Genomic DNA, 17,725 nt, shown 5'->3' on the forward strand with positions numbered 1-17,725 from the left:
ATATAAATTGTATGTTAATAAACCTGAACAAAACAAACAAATAAAACTGTAGACAGATTTCTAATAAGATTGATCAAGAAAAAAGAAAAAGTCACACAAGTAAACAATTTTAGCAATTGAGAAATATTAAAAAAGACATGATTACAGATAATAAAAATTTTAAAATAAAAAAATATCTTGAACCACTTTAAACAAATGAATTTGAAAAACATTAAAATGGATAACTCTATAGAAAAAAGTCACCAAGATTATCTCAACAAAATGGAAAATCTTACTAAATCAACACTCATTCTGGAAATTGCACTGATAATCAAAAGACTCTTCCACCAAAAGACACCAGGCACATATGGTTTTATAGTTCAGTTTTATCCAACTGTTAAGAAACCAATAAACTCTATATCCTACAAAGTTTTTCAGAAAACTTAAAAGAGGGAAGATACCTATTTCATTTTATGGGGCTAGTATAGCTCCAATAGCAAACAAGGACAAGAAAAGAAAATAATGGACCATTTTCACTTATAAACATAAATGCATAAATAAAAAACAGCAGTGTATTTTAAAACACACATGCAAGCACTCCCACATGCTCTTATCATAACCAAATTGGATTTATCAAGAATACAAGGATGGTTTAATAGCAATAAATTCAATTACTATTCAATATAATACATTACATTAACATATTACAGAAAAACATGTTTGCATCTAAATAGGTGCAGAAAAAGCATTTGATAAAATCAAACTCTGGTTCATTGTTAACAACGCTCATCAGACTAGAAATTAAAAGGGTTTTTGAACCACCTTGATGCCCATAGCCAATTACTCTTCTGGTCACATCTATAGTCACCCAGATTGGATTTCTTGGTACTTGTTGCCGTGAGAGAGATTGCACACCTCAGGAAGCAGATGCTAGCAGGGGCCTATGTTAGAAGTCGGGCTTGTGTTAAGCATTTTGGGGAAGTTTCAAGGCAGCTTGGTTTTCCTCTGGACTAGGTGCTGCCAGAAAGTGGGGGCCGTTCTGTGACCGGACATTTTTAGTCAAAGAGGCCCTCTGGACCCCTTTTCCATGACCTCTGCCTGCTGCACAGTCTCTACTCCTGGTAACTGTGACACCTAGAGCATGCGTTAAAGCCTCCTAGGGTGCCCCTCCACCTATGGGATAATGTTAAAAGCCCTGACAATGGCTGTCAAGACCCTTCCTTATAGAGCCACCGTTTTCAGGTCCGTGCCATTTGACAGCACACCCCCTCCCATACAACCTTTTCCAACCAAACGTCACAGCACCTTTCACAGTTCTAACCCAATGCTCACACTTTCAGCTCTGCCTGGAAAGTCTCTCCCCGCGCTCAACTCTTTTCTGTCTGGCAAACTCCCATGGCTGCAAGACCCAGCTAGAAGGAAACTTGCTCTGCAAAGCTCTCGCCAACTGTTCTGCACTCCCTTTTCCCTCTGTGTCATATCCCTCCTCCTCATTCCTGCAGTCCTTATTTCCTCTCTCCTGCCCTTTCTTGGTCCTAATTGCCTCCTTCAATGAAATACTCAGTCTCTGGGCCTGACCTGCTGGGTGCTGAGGAATCAAGGGTAAGGCAGGAGGCCACAGATCACTGGTGAGACTATTAAAGAGCCGCACGTGAGAACCTCAAAGACAGAGCGGACTCTATGTAGTCAGCTCCGCAGGCCCAGCCCCCCAGCTCAAGACTGGCACTTTGCAGGTGCCCAGGGACATCTGTTGGATGAAAACAAAAGTCTGTTGTGGCTTGAATGGTGCTCCCCAAAAAGATATGTTCAAGTCCCAACCCCAGGTACCTGTGACTGTGACCTTATTTGGACATAGGGTCTTTGCAGACGTAATCAAGATGAAGTCGTACTGGATTGGGCAGATCTTAATCTGATCACTGGTGTCCTCATAAGTAGAGGGACATTTGGATACAGACATACGGGGAAGAACGCCACGTGAAGACTGAGGCAGAGATTGGAGTGATGCATCTATAAGCCAACAAATGACAAGAATTTCTGGCAGCCACCAGAAGCAGGAAGGGGTAAAGCCTTCAGTGGGAGAATGGCCCTACTGACACCTTGATTTTGGACTTTTAGCTTCCAGAACTGTGAGAGAATACATTTTTGTTGCTTTAATCCACCCAGTTAGTGGTAATTTGTCACAGCTGCCCTAGAAAATTAAAATGGAGTCCAAGACTCATTGCTCATAAACTCCTGGGTCACACTTCTCCCACGCCCCAACCCAGGAGGCGGAAGCTGCCCCAAGCTCTGATACAGGGTGGATTTCAACTTTCCGGTCAACCTCACCCTCCTTCCCTAAACCTCCCCTCTCCACCCGCAGAGGACCCCACCTCATCCAACACTAGATGGTGCCAGCGGGCTGAGCCATCGCAGCTCCGTGAGCTCCATAGGCAGCTTTTTAAAGGGACTCGGTGTGAGGACTCGCCGTGGGCTGAGCTCTCAAATCCAAGACGAGGCTCAGGCATCAACTTCTTCAAAGTCTTCCCAGACAAGAGGCTTTTGTTCTGCCAGAGAGAGGAAGTCAGATCCTCCCCTCTGCAAACTGTCCTGCCAGTCCCTGTTGGCCCTTTGCAGCCTCGGAGTTGGAGTTGCTGGGGGAGGAAATCAGAGGGGGATTACTGTCTCCCGAGGGTTCTGCACTCACAGGTTGGCTCTGCTCTGATCCTTCAAGTTCCCCTACATCTGCCTGAGAGAGGCCAACCACTTTCATTTTCCCCTCAGAAGCAATTCCCTCAAACAGGCTTTGATGCTCCCTGCGGATCAAGTGCGATGGACCCCTCCCTGGGTCCTGCTCCCCCAGTCCCACGCTCCTCCATGGTGATTATTTAGGTTATTTTCAAATTTTGGCTTTATGAGACAATTGCACTGAATAGCTTGTACACATAGGCTATTTCACATGTGAGCAAGGACATCTGTAGGAAAAATTCCTGAAAGTAGAATTTCCAGGTCAAAGGGTGCATTTAACAGTTTAATTAAAACCTTAATTTAATTAAGTAAATAACGTTATTTAGAAACAATCACAAACTTCTAGAAAGTTTCCTGACCCATTCGGGAGTATATTGCCCAACCCCCTTCAAATACTTTAATATGTGTTTCCTATAAACAAGGACATTCTCTGACATAACCACAATATAACCAACAAATCAAGGAATTAACACGGATACATTACAACCATCTAATCTTCACACCCCGTTCAAGTTTTGCCAATTGTGGCAAAAACTAACACCTTTCACGGCAAAAGAATCCAGTTCAGAATCATGCCTTGCATTTCTCTGCGTTTCTTTAGTCTCCTTCAATAGGAAGCAATTCTTCAGTCTTTCCTTGACTCTCATGTCCATGACATTTTGAAGATTACAGGCCAGTTCTTTCATACAATATCACTCAGTTTGGGTTGTGTCATTTTTTCATGTTTAGATTTACATTGCATTTCAGTGGGAATATCGTGGAAGTGATGCTGGGTTCTTTCATTGCATCCTCTCTGCGGGTTCATGATTTTGACTTGTCCTGCTTGATTAATATCTACCAGGCTTCTCCACTTTTGTCTGTATGGACTTATGGTCTCCTATTTTATTCAATGGATTATAATCCATTATTGTTACTATTTTCATGCTCGAATTGTTCCGGATTTGGTCAGTAGGAGCTGTTTCAAGTGGGCATCCTTCGGGCATCATTCTTTGAGTGTTTCCTTGCCGATACTACAAAATGTTCCAGGCTCCTCTTGTAATCCTCCTGCCTCGGCTATGGACTCAGTCATTTCTCCAAGGAGCACGGGTTCCTTTCAGTGGAAAACAGTATTTGAAAGCCAAGATCTGAACTCTGTGTGTGCTCACTGCTATTGAGGTGTCCCTATTCCCAAGCCTTCTGGGAAGAGCTAGGAATCTCTCTCTCTCTCTCTCTCTCTCTCTCTCTCTCTCTCTCTCTCTCTCTCTCTCTCTCTCTCTCTCTCTCTCTTTCTGTGCATTACATTTAATATTTATTTCTATAGCCATTTGTGTAGATTGAAAACCATGAATTCATTCTAATCCTGAAAATTACAATCCGACATTGCAGGGTTCATCTGTTTGTTTCCCTTTCTGAATTTGTTGCTCTCCCCTACACTATGCTTTAGAATTGTACTGTTCAGTAAGAGAAGGGAAAAGGAGCTACATTATACTTTGATAGCCAAATTGCCAAATTGCCCTCCATAGAGAATGTACCAATTTATACTTCTGCTAGACATTTTTAAAGCCTTTTCTTTTGCCAATCTGGTAGGTGAAAAATATTATTTCTGATGTTTTAACATCTATTACTCTTATTATAAGACAGCTTGATTATTTTTGAATGTTTCTAATGAAAAACATAGAAACTTGACAAGGAAAGGGTGTTATAGGTGGATTTAATTACTATCCCTAAATTTTTGATCTAAGGAAAATAATAAAAAAGGGTAAAAATAGCTCTTACCATTATAATGGCTGCCTGGCTGTTGCTGGCAGAAACTTGGTTGCAAGCAGTGGGCTTCCCTTCTGTTGTCTGTCCCAAGCAGCAACTAAATTGGTTTGTCCTCAAGACTTGAACCATTCACGTGATTTCTGAAGACATTCCCTGGAAGCAGGGGACAGGAGCTGGTGGGTTTTGAACAGAAAGTCAGCTATGCTTGGTGCTCTATTTTTGTAGGGAATAGGCTCTGGGACAGGAAGTTTCTGGACACTTGTTTATGGGTGTCCTGACATTTCTTTCTTGGGACTAAAACAATTAAAGTTTTGTCGACCCAGAGAAGAAAGGCAGTTCTAATTTTGGCAGATCTTAACCTTTTCACTGAGTTAATTGAGTTCAAGTTTGTTCTCCAAAATGTGTCAAAAATCCACAGAAAATAATTATAGTATTTATATTTTTAAGTAAATATAGTTAAGGTGCTACATTTTATTAAAATGAATGATTAAAGTATAAAAATTTCCTATTGTTCTTGAAAAACACAAAAATATAGAAGAATGTACATCTGCTTTCCTAAACTTCCTTTCTGGAACATTGAGCTCGTGGGGTAAAATTGAATGCCACAGTCAGCAGCGTGGAAATATTTGACTGTAGACAAACGTCGCAGCGAAAATGTTAAAACAATTATGCACTAGGTTGAAATTGCCCATATGTGACCTTTTTTGTTAACCTGCAAAAATGGCAATTTCATGTGCTTCATAGTTTTGTATGTTGCTACTTTTGTTCCTACAGGTCTCCATAGACTGAAAAGTCCTCTTCTTCCTACTTCCCACCCCACACAGCTCCTTGTTCACTCACTTTCCAACCTATAGTGTTGAAATACAATTCATCCTCATGATGCAAGGAAAACAGCACCTTTCCTGGGAACACTTTGCTCATCCCCCCAAAGAAATTACCTCCTCCTCCCTCTTTACTCTCCAGGCACTTTGCGGGTGCTTCATTAGGTGTTTTCCTTTCTTTTCTTCCTCTTCTTTTTTTTTTTTTTTTAAATTCTGCCTTAAGTTTTAGGTAGCTGTTTCATCTCCTCCCACATTAGTCTACAAACTCTTTGAGAGCAAAGACCGACTCTTAGGCACTGCTGTGCCCTGGAAACTAGTACCAGGCTTTGTGTAAAGTAAATCCTAAAAAAATTTTTTGTTGTTATTGAATGAATTAGCAAATGAACGAATGAACAAATGCTTGCAGCAGGAGTGGAAATGGCCATCCCACAGAGAGACTACAGCATCAAGGTCCCTACAAGTCTTTGGAGCCTAGATGCTCAAGGGCCTCACGAGACCACCCAGAAGCCACACAGTCCCCGCCTGCGCACGCTTTCGCTCAGTGTGTTTGTGTGTCCTTCCTTCCCACACCCCCAATAGTCCCAGATGTGCACCCCAGCGGCAGGCTTAACCTGCAAACAGGCTGCCTTTGCTGGAGGTCGGGCTACTTGCTCCCCCGTGAGACTCCGCTGGGGGAAGTCCACTCTTGCTAAATCCTCTGGGGTGCCCTGCCAAGTTGAAAATCATTGGCTACCCTAGGCTCAGGGACAGTTCAAGCTGCCCCAGACGGGCTGCTCAGGACATTCCTATGTTGTGAAATTTCCTTTTCTGGGGGCACTGGGTGTCATGGGAAATCTGAAATGCCAAACAGCTGTTCACCTCTTGGTGTGGGATGGGACTGTCCCCATGCCCTGTAATGCTCCTCTACCACCAGGGAGCCTTGAGGAGGGACCCAGGCCATCCTGGGAATGTGTCATGTCTTGCCCCAGGTTCAGATCAATTCCTCGCCTCAGGAATTTCAGATGAAATTCCTTATACAGATGAGACTCAAAACCGTGATTCCCCCTTTAAATAATCCTTTTATATATTCCATATTCCCATAATCATATGTAGAGAGGGAATCAGTTTTGACTTTTCCTCTCAAATGAACATCTTGGACATCAAACTTGGACAGTTTTCAATGTCTTTGTTGTAAAGAGTAAACAAACATTTTAAAAATTCAACTTTAGAAATTATAAAACAAATGTGAATCAAAACAATACCATTTCGACTGGCATATTTTTTAAATTGACAATTGCCAATGCTGGTGAGGTTGTGGGAAAATGAACACTGCCAATGAAACTATAATTTGGAATAACTTTCTTGGTGGGCAGTTTGAGGTATAGCAAAAGGCCCTAAAATGCGCATTTCTTTTGATCCAGCAATTTCATTTCCAGTAATTTATCCTAAGGAAATAATTTAAAATGCTATCAAACCATTGGTTATAAGAGGTTTTTTTAAAAAATTGGCAGCCTGAGTGTCCTAATTACCAATGATAGAAAACTTTGCAGCCATTGAAGTGGTGCAGATGAATGTTTTGTGGGATTGCAATATAGATTGCAAAGTTTAAAAAAACCAAAGTACTATTTAAAAGTGATCTTTTTAAAAAAGAAACTATGCATGCATATAGGCATAGCAATAAGAACAATATTATCAGTAGGTGGTGGCAGTCTGTGTGATTTTTCTTTCTACTGAAATAATGTATGTATTACTTTGGTGTATTTAAGATATTTTAAGTAGTCTGAGAAAGACCCTGAGAGATTATCCCTACTTTTGTTGCTGTCTATGGGTCTCAACTTTCCAAGCTGGGAGGTGGGAGTTCAGCAACAGGGCAGGAAATTCCTTTTCTTTCCTCCCATCCACCTTTCCCAACCTGAGGCAACCACTTCAAAGACAGTCCTCCCCCCTCAGCTCTGCGGGTTTTGTGGGCTTTGCTATCTTTGTCCCCACCCACCACCTGCCATCAGGAGAAAGGCAACAACCCCAGGGTTGACCCCATGTTGACAAGTCTCCCTTCCCCACCATTCCTTACCTGATGGGACACGTTTCTGCCTGTTTCCAGACACAAAGACAACTTACCTGTCACTGAAATAGGCAGTCTTTCCCTTTTCTATTTTTTTTTTCTTGGTGGGGGAACAATTCCTTCTGCTTTGTGAACTTATTTCTTACCACGTGTTGCATAGCTTAAGTGTCCCCACCACCATGCTGGGCGCCTCCCATTCTTTGAAATAAGAGTTTATTATCTTAGTGAACAGTGTGCCATTTCCCTCCCCTGAAATTAAGTTTTCCTCCACCTGAAGCTCACTGGTTAGAACAGGCTCTGAAGGCAGAGGAAAGCCGTGTGGGCCTTGAGAGCCAGGCAGTGTCGGATGGTGTCAGGAAAGGGGTATTTTAGCAGAACTCCCGGGGTTTGAGTGAAATCCTGGCTCCACCTTGGACAAGTGAATGTTCCTCTTTATGCCTCCGTTTCATTGTATGTGGCTACAGGCAATAAGGGCACCTGCTTTGTAGTTGCTGTGTGGATTCCACACCAAGTGCGTAAGAACCGTGCCTGGTACATTGAAGTGCTTTTTAAGTATCAGCTATTATCACCATTCCTTTCAGAAGCTGCGAAAGTGCTCTTCCCTTTCATCGTCCTGGCAACAAATGGCAGGGAGGTTTGTGTGGATCCTGCTGAGGCCTGGTGCTACCGAGGGTAAGACCGGGTGGTTGGCACAGATGACCTCAAAATGTTTCCCCTCCCGACACTGTCGCGAAACACATCTGGCTGTTAGCCCCTGCCCCCAGCAGTTTAAGCGTGGCCTGACTGTTTTACCCGAAGTACTCTGTTCACACACTTTACTGCTCACCTTACTGTGAGCCTCTCCTCGGCGACGAGCTCCTCCCGTGTGGCCTCTGCTCAAGCTGCCACCTTCCCCACAAGACCAACAACGTCTTACACGGTCGCCGGGTACAGTACGCTTTATCCCCCGAAACTCTCTCTTCCTAAGAGATGGAGAGAGCTCCTCCCCACCCCTGCCCCTGCCAAATACAGACATTACAAGCCATTCTGTTGCTTAAAACTGTTACGGCACTTCCGGCTGCTGTTCGGATGAAGTGAACCGCCAACCTGGCTCACGAGGGCCCCCACGACCTAGCCCTGCCCCCTCCCTCAGCCCCGCCCTGCAGCAGCGGGGTTTCTCAAACTGGATGTGCCATCTTCTGCCTTTGCCCCTTTGCCTCCCTTGAGTGGCCCTCCACCTCTCAGCTTACGTGTCAGCTTTACGTCCAAAAGGAGCTTTCCGACGGCCCGCACCCCCCTGAACTTCCCGGTCACAAGCGTCCGGCACAGCGTCGCCGCTGCCCGCCTCCCCAGCACAAGACACCCGGCCGGGCCCCCGAGTCCCAGCTTGCGCACAGTGGTTGGCACACTGAGAGCACTTACAAGAAGAAATCAATCCCACCTATGTTTGTGGTCTCTCTTCCTTGTCGTATAGACCACCTCTTTGTCCCCGCTCCTCCTCTCCCAGAGCCAGGGCTTCCTCCCTTTGCGAGCTCCTACCCACACACTTTTCAATCTAAGGTTTCTACAAAAACTTTGAGGAAGGCTCGCATCTCTCACAAGTGCCTCATTAAGAAGTTCTTTTTTTATTATTTAGAAATGCAGTTATATACATAGAACAATTAAAATTAAATTAAACTTTGTACAAATATTAAAATACTATCTTCACACCCACTGCAATGTACAGGATACCAAAAAAATATATATATATCAAATAAAATAAGCAAACCCAAACTGACCGAGTGACATCCTGCAGAGTCACTGATGCATATGTCGTTAGAAATCATTGTATGAATACCATTCCGCAAGAATTCCATAGTGGTGTGGTAAGCCAGGGCAGGGGTGCTGGGGGGGGCAGCCACACAACCTGCGTCCATCTCTCCTCCCTGCTTGGCAAGCCAAATGCTTTGCCCCTGCACCCCACCCTAGAGAGCTTTGCTGCTTGGTGCACGGCTCAACCTTGGAGTTTTTGTTCAAAGTTCTACTAGGTTTTCAACCAGAGATTGTTTCCCAGCAAAGCTGAGACTGCTCTCTTTCCCTCTCCAGGGAACTAGCTATTGTACTACCCAGTCCACCCATCTGCCAAGCAAAATCCTCCACGAGCCAGTCACTGGGCACCAGTAATGACTGTCCCTATGCTGAGAGCCAGGAGCCTCCGCAGGCCCCACCAGAGAAGCTCCCAGCCTGACCTCAGCAAGCACATCTGGAGCTCAGCTGGAAAGCCTGTATACCACTTCCCTTCTGGGTCCTTTATTCTCTTTAAGGGGGAAGAAAAGGGGCAAGGATTAAGAAATGTTTGTAGCATATTCCACTCTTGATGCAAAGATGTAACCTGGGAATAGAAGTGGCATTGTTACGTGGGAAGCAAGTGGTCTGAGAGCTCAGCTGAGACGGAGGGGAAAGGCTGAGAGTGCTATTGATCCCTGTGTCACCACTTAGGAGGCAGGGAGAGCATCCCTTTATCTGTCCTGTCATCCAGCTTCTCCACAGGACTTAAAGCAGGAGTGCGGGGTGGCGAGGGCAAGATGAATAGGGAGGATAACCTTAGTTCCAGTTCTGTTTGCAAATAGTAGAACGCACACTGAAATGCCTTAATCAACCAAAAGACTCAAAGTGGCCAGGATTCAGCTCATTTCAGTTTACAGAGTGAAATGGGAACACGGCACAAAAAATTCAGAAATGGCAAAAGATAGAGCCTACATGCTAAACTGAGGCATTGAAAGGGATGGAAATTTTAAGTGATTTTCATCATATACTGGTCCTTGTAAGTCGCTGGAATGTGACTACAAGTTGCCAGGATATAAAACCTGTACGGAGTCAGCTCACGTGTGCAAAAAAATACCTTTCTAAAAGTCCTTTGGTGCTGACCATTCTCCTGGACAAGCCCTCTGCTGGACTCCCCCAGAGGTGAGCCCGGGAAAGCCAGGCTATGGACAGTTTTCCCACCTGCTCCAGGCTCTCTGGCAGCCCCTTTCCTACCAGCCCACGACCTGACACCACCTGTCTCCCAGCCAGGCCCCACCTCAAGGCAGCTGTGAAGTCCCTAATCCCTTGCAAGGAACAAAGCCCAGAAGCCCCAGAAACAGCAGCGCATGGCTGATGGCTAAGAAACAGCTTGGGGGGCGGGGGAGAAAACTAACAGCTGTCAGCAGCAAGGCTTGGCTCCTGCACCCACAGGCTCAGGGCCTTGGGGAGGGGCTCATCAAAGCCAGTGACACGTGCGGCGGGGGAAGAGGCTCCCCTTTACCCTGACTTTTCTTTCCCACCAGGTACACAAGTCTGGGCTTGTGACCTGCAGGACAGTATTTGTGGCTGGCTGGCTGGTGAGAGGGAAGAAAGCTTCAGAAGGAAGGCTTTTCATTTTTGTGAAGGCTCAAGCTGATAACCTATGTGGCTGAATAAACCTAAAATAAAAAGTGCAGTCTCTTAGAGGAAGAAAAAAAAAACTACCACCCCAGAGTAATGATATAAAAAAGGGTAAGGTCTTCTATTTTAAAAAACAGTCTAGGCTAGAATTCAGGTTTTGGAAGATTGGAAATAAAAGCTGCAGGTTTAGCAGTGAGACTTTGGACCCCCCACCATCTGCTCCTGCTTTCTGTTTTGGAGGAAGACAAGGGTACCCCCGTGGGGAAGGAGAGCCCATGCAGGTGAGGCAGCTGGGGCGTTAGGGACCCACCCTCCAGATGGGCCCAGAGCCAGCGACTGCTGGCAGGCACTCTCTGGAAATGGCCTCTTCTGGGGCCAAGGACAGGTCCCTGGTACATGTCATCTCCCTTAGAGGCTTCTGTTCTAGTTCTGGCACCTCTGACCACATTCCCATCTAACCATGCTGGTCTGGGCTCCTGGTGGGGAAGGGGAGAGGGGTGGGAGTGGCCAACAGGCATGGCAGGCACGGCCTTACCCTGAGAGAAAGGAAGACTGCAAGTGGAGGCAAGAGGCCAGGACTGAGCGGGTAGTAAAGTGCGTGTGTGAGTGGCGGCAGGAGGCAGAGAGAAGGCCATCCCCTCAGCTCCGAGGCCCCGCTCCTGGAGCTACCCTGTTGGTCAGGGGCTGAAAATACACTGGGCTCTTTATTACTTTTAACACCCCAAACAGGCTGGGGGAGGAGCAGAGGTGCAGCACCGGGTCAGCTTTGAAGTTTCCCAGCCCCAACGCTTCAAAAACAAGTACTACTTAATAGCACAGATTCTGAAGGTGGCAGCAGCCTGGCTGAGCTCTGCCAGCCCAGCCCTATCAGCGAATAAGACACGGCTGATGGAGAGACCCCAGCAGAAGCATGTGGAGCACGGAGCCCACTCCTTCCACCCCAGAGCCCAGAGCCAGGCTGCTTTGTTTGCAGCCATTCACCCAGCGCAGGCGGGCTAGGTGGGAGTGTGAGGGCGGTCTCAGCCCCTCCCCCAGGTGCCAGAGGAGACCAGGGAGCCGTCTGTCAGTGAGACAGGAGGAGGGGATGGCAGGCGAGGCCAGAAGTAGGAAAAGCAGCAGTGCAGCAAGCAGCAGGATGCTTCCTGGAGCAGTTACTAAGGCACGTGACTGTGGTGAGGACGGGGCTGGCGCTGCCTGCAGCTGCCTGGGGACTCAGGCTGTGCCTCTCAGGTTCCCTCCATCACCACGAACCCAGACGGGGCAACCTGCCCCAACTGCCAGGGACCAGATGGGCATTCCGTGGCATCTCAGGGATGATTCCCCTTGGGCCTCTGTGGGCAGCAAGGAAGCAGGAGCTGCCCAGGATAACACCCAGGAGGCAGCACGCAGAGTCCCTGATACTCCAGGAAAAGAGGAAAACCGAGGCCAGGAAGGTCGCTGTTGGAGGAGGTGGTGAGTCCTTGCGTATCAGGAAGACAGTTCATTAGCAGCCACCTTACTGGCCTCCTTTGGGATCTTCTGGATGTTTTCTGGAAACTCAACTCAGCAGGGGCCAGAAGCGGCACCTCTGAGCTAGACAGCCAGGTGCTGGGACAGCTTTGGTAGGATTTCCCACATCCTCCATCCTCAGCCAAGGAAATGTGCCACCAGGGGCAGGCCCAGGGACCAAAACTCTTGCTCCAATTAGAGCCACTCTTGTCTCCACAGCCCTCTCTCCTGGATCTGCTTCTGCTAAGGGCAGCGATGCCAGCCCTCAAAGAAAACAGGCCAGCCCCAGCCCAGCCCCTTGTGTGGCAGGGGGCAACAGTGCGGCCACTAAGGCTTGTAGGACAGCAACAGGCCTGCGTGACAGGGAAACTGGACGGGCTTGTGGGAAGGCACAAGTAAACACAGAGGCTCTCAGGCCCATGTGGGCTGGTTGGGCTGCTGCCAAAGAGCTGGCTGGAGGGGACCCAGAGGGCTCAGGGAAAGGAAAGGTTCAATCCAGCACATTCAAAGACGTCCCTGACACGGATGGGAAGGCCGGGCCAGGCAAAAAGCCAGCTCCTCCAGCTCCTCCAGCTGTCCAGCAGGCAGATGGCGAATCTTCCTTGAGTTTCCAGCGAGGTGGGTCTGCAGGCTCTCAGAGATACACAGATCCACAGGTGGCAGCTCAGGTGTCCGGGTAGGGTGGCTGGAGCACAGGGTGCTCAAACCCACAGGGAGAGGGAGGAAGGGCAGAGAGGACCATTGCAGAGGAGAGAGGCAAGTGGCAGCCCTCATGCTTCTTTCAACAGTGGGATATCTGCAGGAAGAGAAGGAAAACACAATGGTTACCCCATGTGGGTCTCTCGACAGCTGATCCCACTGCACGGGTCCTCATGCAGCCCCTAGTTTAACAAAATAAAATGCACTACTCAGACAATTTTAGGTAGTCTAAATCCCTCGCCTTTTTAGGTCTTTCTTACTCATCTCTCCCTCTACCTATGTGATAAAATCAGAATGTTCAGTCTGGTATTCAAACCCCTTCTGCTCCCACTAATTTGCACCTTTTTTCTGCCTAACTGCTGGTGTAGTTGCTACTCTTTGTCCCTAATCTCACCAGATGAGACCACAGAGCCTTGCTTAAGTCCTACCTCCCCCTTAATGCCATCCTCCAGCTGTATGGTAGTGAGTAAACGATTTACCCTCTCAGGGTCTCAGTCTCCTCACGCCTCAAGGTCCTGACTTCCTACGGTACCGTCAGCTCCAGACAGCTAAGGCATTGCCTGCAGCGAACTCAATAGCCTCCGTGTTTTGTTTTCTCAACCCCTCATTCTGACACGGACCCTACAATTCTTGATCCCATTATTTCTCGAGTATAGCCTCCCTCTTCCCAACTGACTGACAATCCATGCAGGCAGAGAGCATGTTTCGTATTTCTATGCATTACCCCTGCAACCTAATCTGGCACCAGGCACAAGCTGGGCTCTTGAAAATGCTTGTTTGATACATGGAACAAAGCAAAATAGCAAGAAGGAGAAGAGGGAAGAGGAGGTACCATCTTGGCTCCTTAGGAAGCCTAAGGGCTGAGATTTGCACTTGGACACTTGTATGTGTGGACACACAATATGTGTGCACTTAGACACACAGTATGTGTGGCTGGCTGCCCATGGGGGTAGTGGCTTCTACCTTTAAACCTGGGTCAACTACTCAGTGGCCCTTACTAGCTCTATATCCTACCAAGAAAAAAGAAGGCATGTTATTGATAATTGGGAAACGCCATAAAATGATCTGCATTCAAGAATTTCCAGCTTCTTTACCTTCAGATATTTTAGACACTTACCCAGGAGTCCCTGGAAGCATAAATTTTTCTCTAAGGCTCTTTTCAAGGGACTTTGTAAATGCAGAAATCCTCACTGTCAAAAGGGACACATTTAAGTTTTGTCTGCATCCTGAATCACACTGGGATTTCATGTAAAGATGTTTTAAAGTGACAGAGTCAACCCCCACATTCAATTCTCCAAGCTCCAGCAAAGGCAGAGGTGTCAGGAGGTGTCAGTTTCATTCTATGGCTGACTTGCCACTAAGGGCCTGGAGTCACTAGGGGCCGCATGGCACTATGGGATGATAATCGCAGGCTTTGGAGCCAGATCTACCTGGTTTCAAATCCCAGCTCAACCACTTACCTATGGGCAAGTGACTTACCCTCTTGGAGCCTCAGTTTCCTCATCTGTAAAATGTGGATATAATAATGTACTTCTCAGCATCATTGAGAGGTTTAACTGAGATAGCGCAAGAAAACCAACTAACATAGAACCTGACATTCTCCTACTTAAAACGAAGTACTTGAATGCTCTGGAAAAGGAACAGGCTTCAGTTTTCTCTGTAATATGACCCCACACTTCCTCGTCATTCCTGTCCTTTTGGGAACATAAAAATTATAACGAGAGGACAAACCCCCAACCCCACCTCCAACCAGCTGTCTACCCTTTGATTTAGCACAGCCATGTGGCCATGAATAATTTTGGAGACTCGAAACCATTAAAATTCACAGACAACAGTGAAAGTGTCCCTATACAGAGCCCAAAGAACTATCTGGAGCTGAGGGTGAAATCCTATTGTGCAGGCTAATACCCCAGGTATTATCTTTCTTCGCAGCCAGCCGCCCCCCACACCACTTATTAGAGGCTCCCAGCCCTTCCTCACTCCCAGCAAGGACCCTGAGCTGCTAGTAATTCACGCTCAGCACAGACCACCTACCATCTGTGTAGTCCTCTGATGTGAGGGATAAAAGGCTTTGTATGTCACTGTTCTCTGAATCGGGGGCTTCTTTGTGCGCCAGTTGGCTGTTCCCTGAGCCGGCCACCCAGGACGAGGTGGTTGCCTGATGTACCATCACAGTCTCTGAGCCCCGGGAGCCCCAGGCTTCACACAGTCCAGACTGGCCCGGGGCCTCCTCCTCTCCGCCTGCAGAGGAACAGGCCCCCTGGTCCTGCAGCTGCTGCTCCCTCGGCCCGTTCCTCCCACTAGGCCCAGACTCTTCTGACAGCACAATCTGCACTCTGGGGTCAGCGGGCGGCACACAGTGACCGGAACTGCCGTACACAGCCTCCTCGTAAGATGGCAGCGCAACCTGGACTCCATCCACCATGATGGAGACCTGGTCCCCAGATACCCCCTGGTCACGCCTGTATCCGGAGGAGGAAAAGACAAAGGAAGAATTAAAATACACACACAAATGAATACTGCAACACTAAAAGTACCAATCAGTTTTGAGCACTGACTATACGCCAGACACAGCACTGAGTGCTTTATACACTTTGTCACACCGAATCCTCACCTGAGCCCTTTCACAGAGAGTCACCAAAAATGCAGAAGAGGCTCAGAGAAGTTCAATAACTTGTTCACAGTTACACAGCTGGTAAGGGAGGAAGCTGGAATGTGAATCCAGTTCCAGCTCCTTCTAGAGATTGTGTTCTTAACCTCTGGGCTCATAGGCACCTAGACTGTGCAAAACTAGGCACCTAGAGACCTGGGCATAGAGCCATTCACCTGGCACAGGCAGGCTGGGAGAGAGGACGCTGGGTGCACATACCCAGGAACGGACTAAAACCATCGCCCGTGGACTCCAATCGGCTACACCGAATGACCTGTGAATTACATCTCCACACAGCGATGTTTTAAAAAGGAGAGGAGAGAGAAGCACTGTGGTCTTGAAATGGGATACTGGACTCCAACTTGGAAGAATTTAGTTCTTCTGACTCTGCCACTTTGTGTGCCTTATTATTATTATTTTTTTAACTTTCTAAAGTTCACCTGGCACTCACCTGGCACAACTTTCTAAAGTTAAAAAAATACTGTATATGAATTGTAACACAAATATAGAAAATAACACACAGAAAAATGTGTACCTCAGTGACTTACTGCGAAGGTCACACTGTATAAACCATACCTCGGTCAGAAAGAGAACCTGCCGGCACCCAGACCTCCTCTCCTGCCCGTCACCTCCCACGTCCTCATCCCCAGAAGTAACGGGCATCCTAATGTTCGTGAAAATCACTCCTTTGCTTTTTGTTTTAATAGTTTTACTGCATACACATGAATCCTCCAACACTATAGTTTTGCATATTTCTGATCTTTCTATGAATGGGGTATACAGTAAATTTGTGTGTATATATGTGTATGTGTCTGGCTTCTTTTACTCAACTCAACATTATGTTTGTGGTTTATGCACATGGACACCTTTCTGGGGATTACTTGTTATGTGCGCACACTTTTCTTTTAATCCAAACCATTTTGAAAGTAAGTTGAAGACATTATTGAGTACACACCTCCTAGAACTTCTCTCCTGTGTAACTACAGAATATGTCACCCAGAAGTTGAACACTGGTATAATACTGTAACACAAATTTCCCCAACTAGCCACAAATACATCTGTTCCAGGTGTTTGTTTTCATCCAGGACTCAATTAAGGATCACGCACTGCATTTACGTAGCTGTCCTGTCTCTTTCCTTTAATCCAGAAGAGTCCCCTACAGCTTTTCTTTCGTGACAATGACTTTTTTTAATAGACTCTAGGCCAGCCGTCTCCTAGAATGCCCCACACTGGACTTGTCCAATTGCGTCCTTGGGATTAGACGGAGGCCAGTGTTTGCCTAGAACACTGGACAGCTGCTCTGCCCTCCTCAGTGCATCACAACACGGACGTACGGCCTATGGCTGGACCGCATTGGATTGCTAGACTGTTGTTAGTTCGCAATTTCCTCATCTGTACTTGGAGATAAAACCTGTGCTACCCAATTCAAATGGCATACACACTGTGAGGATGACAAAAGTGGCACTCATGAAAGTGCTCAGAGGTTTCTGGAAGGAAGGAAAACTTTGACGGTAAGGTAGCATGGAAAGCAGTGTGTATTCTGGCATGTGCGTAACTAGTTACTCAAAATAATTTTTTGTTGTTGTTTAAAAAATAATACATGTACAACAGTACAAAATTTAAACAGAGTGCATAATGAAAACCAAATCTATCTTCCACTCAAGAGAGGTAAAATCAGCCAGACTAACTAGTTAACTACACGGGGGAAAAGCTCCCTAATTTGAATGAAATGGCAAGAAAATCAGCTTGACTTTATGTGGAAATAGCTTATTCTCTCAAATAAATAGTCCCTTCCAAATCCTCTTTATTCTATTAATTATTTAACAACCTTAAAAGTAGCTGCTACCCTCTCTCTCTAACAAAACAAAGTGAAAAGAAAGAAAAATCACACGCAGTACAGGAGATTAAACTGAGCCTGGTCCACGTGTGTAAATTCCAAGTAGGAACATTGTATTTCGCGCAGTTTAGCCTGTTCCTGATGACAGTGACTTCTGAAGGGCTGTGAATGAACAGAAACTGTTCCAGTCGGCGGGAAGGAGGAACTGCCAGGGCAATGCACTCAGGTGGTCTGGGCGGGGCCTGAAAACTTGCATTCCTCAAAGTTCCCAGGTGACGGTGGTGCTGGAACCACACTCTGAAAGCCACTAATGTAGGTTTTGGAGTTGGTTTTGGACATGGTTTTGGACATGGTTTTGG

General features: G+C 46.6%; 1 protein-coding gene and 1 long non-coding RNA gene across 5 annotated transcripts in view; both read right to left on the reverse strand.

Moving 5' to 3' along the window:
• Positions 1 to 464: 464 nt before the first annotated feature.
• LOC117022856 (uncharacterized) lies at positions 465 to 8,247 on the reverse strand. Of its 2 annotated transcripts, none has more exons than XR_004423129.1 (3): positions 8,135 to 8,247; positions 4,459 to 4,619; positions 465 to 3,793 (listed from the first exon to the last, which is right to left on the reverse strand). It is a non-coding gene; the product is annotated as an uncharacterized LOC117022856 (long non-coding RNA). The 2 variants fall into 2 exon arrangements; XR_004423130.1 differs by having other exon boundaries at positions 4,459 to 4,599; positions 8,135 to 8,239.
• A 654-nt stretch (positions 8,248 to 8,901) lies between these two features.
• Positions 8,902 to 17,725, reverse strand: part of SUSD6 (sushi domain containing 6) — a 91,774-nt gene continuing 82,950 nt past the window's right edge. For all 3 annotated transcript variants that reach the window (XM_033106866.1, XM_033106867.1, XM_033106868.1), the window contains exons 5-6: positions 14,914 to 15,341; positions 8,902 to 12,976 (exon numbers count right to left, since the gene is read on the reverse strand). In XM_033106866.1, coding sequence (XP_032962757.1) covers positions 12,951 to 12,976; positions 14,914 to 15,341 — 454 coding nt within the window. In that variant the 3' untranslated portion in view covers positions 8,902 to 12,950. The remainder of the gene's footprint in view (positions 12,977 to 14,913; positions 15,342 to 17,725) is intronic.

This window comes from Rhinolophus ferrumequinum, chromosome 6 (assembly GCF_004115265.2).
Source record: "Rhinolophus ferrumequinum isolate MPI-CBG mRhiFer1 chromosome 6, mRhiFer1_v1.p, whole genome shotgun sequence".
Taxonomy (NCBI): domain Eukaryota; kingdom Metazoa; phylum Chordata; class Mammalia; order Chiroptera; family Rhinolophidae; genus Rhinolophus; species Rhinolophus ferrumequinum.